The following is a 9,665-nucleotide window of genomic DNA, read 5'->3' on the forward strand; positions in this document are numbered from 1 at the left end:
CGGATAATGCTCTCATATCACAAAGGTCTGCTTGGTATTGATTAAGAGGTCTGGGGACGAACACACGGTTTCTCGGAAAGCGCAGGCGTGCAGCTCGGTGTAAGGTGTAAGCATCCTGCTCTGACAGGAACTGCTGAGCTGTTTGCGCGTTAATCTTTGTACCAGTCTCATCCTGTACGCTTTTAATCAATTTTTGCACACCGGAAAAACTACCAGGGTGAGATGGGTCATAATCAGTGTTGGTCAAGTTACTTGAAAAAAGTAATCAGTAACTAATTACTGATTACTTCCCCTAAAAAGTAATCCAGTTACTTTACTCATTACTTATTTTCAAAAGTAATTAGTTACTTAGTTACTTTTTAAAAACCCGATTTACAACCTGAAGAGGTGATAAAGCGATAGATCTTTCAGCCCAGTTCTACTTTTTCTACATAATCCATCATACAAAATGTAATCAAATGGAAAAGTCTCTTTTTAAAACTTGTTTTATCAGTTTTAATCTTTTAACTTTATGCATCAAGCAAAAATTTAATTATATGCAACATTCTCTGACTTGAATAAATTAGTTTAACATTTAAACCTATTTTCTGCACATTCCAGCACATAAAATAAAATATTTTTTGTGTTTACACTCAGTCTTTCAAATAGATGCAAGTAAAACACAGCAGAAAATAAATAAAGTCAGAGACTCAGCGGTCCTGTTGCTCTATTTTAACCTGTAAAGCAGGAGTGGGACAGGCGGAGGTTTACCCTGGTGCAGGTGTTCCGCAGCAGTGCTCTTATGCTTGGGGTAGTTTTTCGGGGATCGCGAGAGTTTTTTGCGATTCTGAGTTTGATTCTAAATCTCTTTGTTCGAAACAAATGCAAATAAATAGAAATAAAGTTTTCCCCCGAGGCATGCAACCTGTATGTCTGGCCATATTGAACGTTACAAAAGCACAAGTTTAACTAAGCACTTTTACCCTGGTTTAACACATTTTTAAACACACAAGCACGGTCCCAGACACAAGCACGGTCCCAGACATACCCACCACCAGATGGCGTTTTTAAGCATAAAAAGTAAAAAACTTATTTTAATGGCTTAAAAATAAAATAATGCTATTAGATATAAAAACTTTTTAAAAAAAATAATCAATTAGTTCTTTTTTGGAGGGAAAGAAAGCAATGAGCTATGAACTAGCATATTTTGGATGAATATCATACTTTTTGATGAATATCATATTTTTATGAATATCATATTTTTGTTACTTCCTTTATTACTTCCTAGGGTTACAAATCATTTTTATTGGGGCCACAAATCACTCTGTTTGACATAAGGGGCCTAATATCTCTCTCTACTGGGATATTTATAATTAAAGCTATTCTATATTTTGTAACTTTACAATATATTGTACTATTTAATTTAGTTTAATTAGTTACTATCTTATGTGTGTATATATATATATGAAGGAATTACTTTGTTGCTGCTTTGCTTTATGGTTGATGATCAAAGGTCATGGCTAGTCTTCAACAAAAGATATAAATGCCATAATATGATATAAAGAAATAAATGTCATATGTCATAATACAGCTTTACGAGTTTACGAGCTTCTCTTTTGATTATTGGCACCTTTCTAACCAAAGCATACTTAGAGATAAGTATACTTTGGTTAGATATTTAGTTAGATTCCTGAATTAATTGATTTATTTTCCCTTTTTAAAGAAATTAGTTATCATGGAAAACAAATACATCTTTTGCTGTTGTTCAGGTCTTCCTTGTTATCTATATGTCACATATATCACATGACAGCGGAGCCGGAGGGGAAGACACATACACACGCACACAAATATACACACTGGCAGGTCCACCGGTCAGGGCGCCATCAGATCCTGACAACATCTATTTTAAATAACAACCTGAAACTCAAAAACAGACCATTTAAAGGAAAAACAAACAGATTTTGAGAAATTCAAACCTCCATCATTAGTTCCAGGCATTATTCAAGATTCAAGGTCTTTATTGTCAGTATAATAATATACACAGTATACAGCGTACCGAAATGCCATTTCGCCCCAAGCCCTCCATGGTGCATTTATAAGAATATAAAAAAAAATTTATCTCAGAGAGATATAAAACTAGGAATTACAAATAAATAATAAATTGCTAAATTTGGGTAAATGTGACGAATAAAGCTTTGATTGAAATTACGAGCTAAAAAGGTACTATTACTTACACAAAGACAGGACAGAGACAATACGAAGTGGTCATGTGTAAAGTGAGATGATTGTGCAGTAGGTATTGAATACCAGGTTCAAGTTATGGTGAGGATATTGTAGACAAGATAGGATGAAGATGTGCAAGATGCAAAGTGTGCAAATATAGTATAATGTAGATCAGTAGATCATTAATCAGTAAGAAAGGATTTTCTTTCTTGTATTGTCAGAATAAACTTGAAATGTGCAGAATATTTTTATATAAACAATTCACTGTACTTTGAAGATTGACTTTAATCTTGAAATATTAAAGTTTACATTTTCATTTTGTGCATTTCAATGTGTATTATTATTTTATAATCCGTTTCGTTATTTTCTTCTTTTTTTTTAAATCAAAAATAATCAAAAAATAAAATTGCATACCTATATTTCCCCAGGTAAGGTTACCATGACAGCATAACAATATGCTCTGTATCCAAAACAAGGTTATATCAGGAGATTATTGTGTCCTAAGATTGGTTTAACTGAATACTGATGATAATGTGATATATCTAGTGACCTAAGGTACACCAGGGTCATATACATAAAAAGAATACCACATAGAGTAAATTATTGTCTACTTATGGCTAAGACTGAGCACTCTCTTATCAAAGCACATCCTAATAAAGAAACCATTTATGACTTGGATTTACGAAAGAGTGCTATACCTTCCTGGTTTTCATAATACAATCAGGTGTATAAAAGACCCACCTTCGCTGCAGCTTTTTTGGGTATTTCATCTGGTCTCAAGGTGAGTAAACAAGGGGAACAGTCTCTTGAAGTTATTCTCTCGTAATTGTGATTATTTATTTATATATACTTTTATACGTCTTACAGTGTTGCCTGATTTGTAGAACCAACTTCATTTTTATTAAGTGAACTCTTAAGAAGTGAATCCGAAAATGGCCAGGCTCACAATTCTTGCAGGTATTTTAAGAATTTACTGGATCTATGTAATATAAGTATATCATGCAAGTTTTTATTTTGCTTACTCTTATATTAAAATTTCCATAGGTTTGTGCCTGGTGATAAGCCAGCTGGGTAAGTTGGGTTTACTTTGGTAAACAACTGACATTTTGATCACTACTTGTGTATCACTACTGGGACCTGTGCTTTATTAATATTACTTTGCACCACCACAGGATCTGCCAGCAGGATGGAGTGCTACTTCACCAACTGGTCCCAGTACAGGCCTGGAGATGGAAAGTTTCTGCCACAAAATGTGGACCCTTTCCTATGCACCACCCTCATCTATGCATTCTCCATCATCAACTACAACAATGAGCTGGTTACCTACGAGTGGAATGACGACGTCCTCTACAAGTCTTTCAATGATCTGAAGACCAAGTAAGTGGATATTATCCTATAGGTCAGAGGTAAAGCAAAACACAATACCTCTTGAGCGTATGGTGTCTTTAATAGTTTTCCACTAAGATATTACAGTTTCTTTAATGATATTACAAGTTTTCTGCTGTTTCCAGGAATCCCCACCTGAAGACTCTCTTGGCCGTTGGTGGATGGAACTTTGGGTCAACACAGTAAGAAATACTTTAAAGAAAGAAAATTATTTCACATTAGGACAATGGTACGTAGCTAACCAAATATTGTGTGTAAACCATCAGTCTGAATCAAATCAAAATCAAAAAGAAGTTTCCATTATTAAACACAGCAAACATTAATCACAATTCTCCTGTTAAAGACATAAAGCACTAAGCAGATTTTACTATAAAGATCAAATGTTAACTTGGTTTTTGTGTTTTTTTGTTTTTTTGCAGGTTCTCCATCACGGTTTCTACTGCAGCTAATCGTCAGAAGTTCATCCAGTCTACTATCAGATTTCTGAGGACTCATGGATTTGACGGTCTGGATTTGGACTGGGAGTACCCTGGATCCCGTGGAAGTCCTCCTGAGGACAAACAGAGGTTTACTCTGCTCTGCAGGGTGGGTATAGATCTCCATTTTTTAAAATCTACATCTCATTGATGTTGTTTCGTTTGTATCATACTTGAATGGTAAATGCTAAATGGACTGATTCCACTAACCTTCCAATCAGTAGATGATCTGCTATACCTCCTAAACTACAGCCACCCCATGGACTCCATTCTTACACTGTTATGTGGTGCACTTTTATAGGAACTTGTTGCTGCCTTTGCAGCTGAAGCCCAAGCTACCGGCAATCCCCAGCTCATGCTAACTGCTGCTGTTGCTGCTGGAAAAGGAACCATTGATGCTGGATATGAGATCGCTGAGATAGCCAAGTGAGGGTTCTGCTTTATAAACCATCTTACTTCATCTACTACTTTTAGAAATCTGACAGTTGTGCAATGTAAGCATGAAAGTCACTGTTTATGTTTATTTCCTTATTGCAGAGAATTAGATTTCATCAATATAATGACCTACGACTTCCATGGAACTTGGGAGCAATTCACTGGACACAACAGCCCTTTGTACCGTGGATCATTTGACGCTGGTGATCTTATCTATTTCAACATTGTACGTAAACAGTTAAAACTGAAATAAAAGGAATTTGAGACATACCTTCTTATGAACACAAACGTCACATTTTTTAACTTCTATAGGACTATGCCATGAAATATTGGAGAGACAATGGCACCCCACTGGAGAAGCTGAGGATGGGATTTGCATCTTATGGTCGTACCTTCCGCCTGACATCATCAAACACTGGTGTTGGTGCTCCAGCTAGCGGCCCAGCATCAGCTGGTCCATACACCCGTGAAGCTGGATTCTGGTCTTATTATGAGGTACATTTCTTAAGGCTGGAATTTAATGATTGCCTCATGATGTATAGCATGAGTTGCTTTGATATCTAATGATATTTATAAAACGACAAATGTTAACCATGTAGTCTGTGCTGTAGATCTGTACCTTCGTGAAAGGCAGCACCATTAACTGGATTGAAGACCAGAAAGTCCCCTATGCTTTCAAAAACAATGAGTGGGTAGGATTTGACAACAAGGAGAGCTATGAAACCAAGGTAAGTGAGAAAGCTTGCATCATTTCTTTATGTTTAACACATTTGTGTATGTACAAGGTAGTGATATCAATGTCTGTTTAATTTTTCCCCAATAGGTACGTTACCTGAAAGATCAGAAGTTTGGCGGGGCCTTTGTGTGGGCTCTTGATTTGGATGACTTTGCAGGAAAATTCTGCGGGGAGGGTCCCCATCCTCTGCTCTCTCATCTGCGCAACCTTCTTGAAATTGGTATGCCCAAAGCAGATTAACGCCAAAGATTTCTTTTAGTCTTTCTATGTTTAAAAAATCAGTGTGCAACTGGTATCATAAGAACCTGTGAAATTTAGATATGAAGACGTAATATTTTCTAAACAAGCATATTTTCAGAAGGTAGAATCGATTTTAAGCAGTGACTTATATAAACATGAATTTAAACTTTGTATTTTCCAGAGCTTCCCACACTACCCCCAACCACCACCCCAAAACCTGGAGTGAGCACCACCACTCCAACCACCACCACCACCACCACAACCACTACCACCCATGCCCCGGGACCGGGATTCTGCAATGGGAAACCAGATGGCCTTTACCCAAACCCAGATGACCAAAGCAGCTTTTACAACTGTGCTGGTGGCGTGACCCATGTTTCCCAGTGTGGATCCGGATCTGTCTTTCATGACAGTTGCAAGTGTTGTGGCTGGCCATGAGCCAAGAGTGAAGGCAGTGTGTATTAAATCTGATGCAAACATCATTCATTAAACATCATCATTAAACTCATCTTGTATACGTACAATCATTTACCTAAATGATTTTTTTTGTTTAAATGTCTCATACAGGTTGCAAATTGCAAAACAAAATCTTCAAAGTACCTTATTACAAATTGGCTTATTATTTTGCTATATTTATTAATAATAAAATATAATATTTTTTTCTGAAAAGTTTTATTTAAAAAAGTTGCCTCTTACAACTATTGTTAAGGGTCTATGCTACAGTAATATATAATATAATGGATTTTATTAACTACATATACACTCATGGGATTTCATTTCAGTCACAGAAACTGAGAGTACATAATAGTAACATAATAGACATTGTATCATAATCGTATCATAATCGATTTGAACTGCCAGATTAATGTTTATGGAAGTAGTTCACTCTGTTATATAAAAACTATTATCAATAACCTCGTGAGCAGTGAATGGTAATTGTTTTCAGTAAGCCTGGAACAACTGTGCTGTATAGTCACAACATCAAAGGGGCAAGTCTCAATCCAGACTTTATGAGTCTGATAGTGATTTAGCAGTCCAGAAAAAAAAGTCATTTATGAGTCATGACAGGAATCACATCTCCTCTGAATAACAGGTGAATGCCTGTTTTTGTTAGTGACCTAACTAGGAAAAATTTTAACAATATGTTAAGTGATCCTGCAGGGATGAAACAACTTCAAAACAAAGAACATATCACATAAAATAATAAATATAAAAAAGAAAACACAAAAGAAAAAAGGGTATGAGGAAGCAATTTTAGTTTTTTGGCATTTCTTTCAAGTTTAAGGTTTAAGATATTTTATTCAATGGTTGGTATTATCAAACTTTCATTGTCAAACTTTATTAGTTTAATAATAATAATAATAATAATATATGTCACTGAATGAAATACTACATTGTGTTACTTAAGTGCGCTATTTATCTGTTTGGTATGCAGCTGTGGAAAACTATGGTTCTTTTAGTGCTACAGAGAGAAAAAGCTATAAAGGATAAATTATTGTGAGCATTTTGAAGACAAATCCTAAACCAGTACTTCACTATCAGTTCCATTTAATTCAGTTTTATTTATATAGCACAATACCACAGAAAACCCCAACAATCACATCACCCTCCATGAGTAAGCAATCGTGGCAAGGAAGAATTTCCTTCTAACAGAAAAAACTAACAAAAACCCTTAATTAAGGCGAAGGAAGAACTCCCCCTTGAATTGATGACTAGATGAATGAGATTGCTAGAATACTGCAAAATATTACAGAGGCTATCTTAGTGGCCAAAACTGCAATCAAACATTTGCGATAACTGGCAATCACGGTGGAGGAAATTTGGTTCAATCGTCAATGCAGAAAATATAACCAACTCCAAAAAACAAGACATGTAACAAAAACATCTAAGGTATGTTTTCATTTCAGAAACTTTGCATTATGAATTATCTGTAATGTGGGTCCTGTTTATAAATTGATATTACTACTGTTTATTCTGGACAATTTCTCTACTGGATGACAATGTTTTCAAGGGTATTTTAGAACCTAATGTTCACTTGTTGCTAATGTTGCTTTTCAACATGGTCTAGACAATTAATTTACGGCATCTAGATGTCTGTGTAGGGTTAGTCATCCAAGTCATTCAGGTAATCTAAGGAATTTGATCAAAGGTAAAAAGTTTTCAAAAAGCATAAAGAAATCCATTTGCTTTCTTTTCAAAGAGGCTTCTTCAGTTCTAAAATCAAAAGATCGAGTGTTCTGTCCTTGTTGTGCGTCCCTTTGCACAGCTTGACAGAGAGCTAACAGCTTCAATGAACATTGGAGGCGGAAGTAAGTTTAAGGCTTTTTACTTCGTCAATAGTTCAATGATTGACATCCTTTTCTTCCCGTAAAACTAAAAACAAACACAAAACTAAATGTTACAAGATGCCTTTTCATTTAAACTCACACTTCTAGAATATGAACGATACTGTTATATAGCATGTGCAATCAACAGTGACTCAGTAGTGATCACAATACAACTTAGCGAGTTTAGCTTCCCCAAAGATAAACATAACAGATGAAATAACTGGTTTCTAAACAAATCTCTGTAATAGAAATGCACCAAATAAACTTGTAAACATGTTGTACATTAATACTCACAAGCAATAACTCTCCAAGGCAGAAATGTTTTAAATGTCTTAAGGCGACAAACAGCATGTTCTGCAGGCCAACAAGCGACCAGCTTCCTTTTCCCTCTATCCACAGGAACACAGAAAATATGGGCTCAAATTGTGGTCATAAATATTTTGTACTTGTAAATCAGGATTTGAATGTGTAAAAAGAATTTGTGTGTGTGTAAAAAAAGATTGTGAAACTCTGCAAGCTACAAGTACGAATTTTGACACTACTTTTCTTCCTTTGATCTGATTGGTCAATGTCATGTCAATCACAAATTTAACTATCCAATCAGAGAATACATGGGTTTGGCTATTGTAAGGGTGCTTTATGGAGCTTCAGGTCCTTGAAGGGAATAAATGCCCTTTTACATGCCAGCCCAGCGTTTTCCTTCATCACCACGAAGGCCTTTTGAACAGCGCTGCGGACCGCGGGGGGCTCAGCAGAGCTGAGCTCAGGAGGAGCTTTTTAATTCCAGTTCTTGTCTTGAGAGTCCTTCTCATCACTCCCCTGAACATTAGCTCTGTTGCTTCCTCCAAGAGCTCCTTGCTGCTTTTTAAGTAAGGATTAACTCTAACAAGATTTACTTACTGCCCGTGTTCTCTGCCTGGCAACAACCCTTCTTTCCCTCTGACCCACATGAGACTCTCGCTTCTGCCATGTTTTCATTGTTGAAACTCCTAAGTTAAATAAATTATTGTGAACCAGTCTGTCAACCAGGGGCGATTCTAGGATCAGAGCTTTGGGGGTGCTGAGCACCCAAAGAGGTGAACAAACTTTACTCGTCACAATGAGACTTCTTCCCTGTCTCTGTCAGTCCCTGCATCCCTAAATGTCTCCACTTGTCCCGAGTTCTCTCTGACTGTCTCCTTGGTGCATTTAAACCCCTGTTCCTCCCTGTCCTCATCGTCTGTTGTCTTCGTCTCCGTTATCAGTCATCATAATTTTACCCTCTCTGTGCAAGTCTGCAAATTTCTTTATTAAATCACAAGATTCTTACATTCATCAGGTCTCTCTGTGCCTGGGTCCTCGTCACAAAACATGACATCACTGTTTTGTATATTTTAACACAATTTAATCCCACATTTGTGGGAAAAAAAAGCAAAACACTTTTTGAAAAGTCTGTAACAAAATCATCAAATCTGATAATGGTTATTTAAATGCTGCCAAAGAAGAATGGATTGGAATTAAAAAACAAAAACAAAAAAACACATCCTAACTGTTAAGAGATATATTCTAACACTTCTTCAGCTGAGAATCACACAGAGAAACACACAGTTTTCTTGCTAGCAAGGGCAGTCACCAGAACGCTCGCACGAGAGAGTGAGGGCTCAGAGACTCGCCACGCTGAGACTGCCCTGGTCTTTATTTATACTTCAGTGGGCGTTTATTCCTTACATTGGAATGTGGAGGTGTATATTTATGTGTGTGTGTGTGTGTGTGTGTGTGTGTGTGTGTGTGTGTGTCAGACTGTGACCCCATAAACGACTTCACTTAACCTGCTGGGCCCTATTTCAGGAAGCCGGTTTAGAAAACTCAGAGTGAAAAACGATA

At 36.5% G+C, this 9,665-nt stretch overlaps 1 protein-coding gene across 1 annotated transcript; it reads left to right on the plus strand.

Moving 5' to 3' along the window:
• The first annotated feature begins 3,069 nt into the window (after nucleotides 1-3,069).
• On the plus strand, nucleotides 3,070-5,988 carry LOC102305494 (acidic mammalian chitinase). The gene is made up of 11 exons (XM_005951760.3): nucleotides 3,070-3,159; nucleotides 3,247-3,273; nucleotides 3,375-3,579; nucleotides 3,714-3,770; nucleotides 4,008-4,173; nucleotides 4,366-4,490; nucleotides 4,602-4,725; nucleotides 4,812-4,994; nucleotides 5,111-5,227; nucleotides 5,323-5,455; nucleotides 5,657-5,988. The coding sequence occupies exons 1-11, from the start codon at nucleotides 3,135-3,137 to the stop codon at nucleotides 5,911-5,913; spliced, it is 1,419 nt and encodes a 472-aa protein (XP_005951822.1). The 5' UTR covers nucleotides 3,070-3,134; the 3' UTR covers nucleotides 5,914-5,988.
• Nucleotides 5,989-9,665: the final 3,677 nt, after the last annotated feature.

The sequence above is a fragment of the Haplochromis burtoni genome, unplaced genomic scaffold, assembly GCF_018398535.1.
Source record: "Haplochromis burtoni strain Fernald_Lab_line unplaced genomic scaffold, NCSU_Asbu1 Contig_1116, whole genome shotgun sequence".
NCBI classification, from domain to species: Eukaryota; Metazoa; Chordata; class Actinopteri; order Cichliformes; family Cichlidae; genus Haplochromis; species Haplochromis burtoni.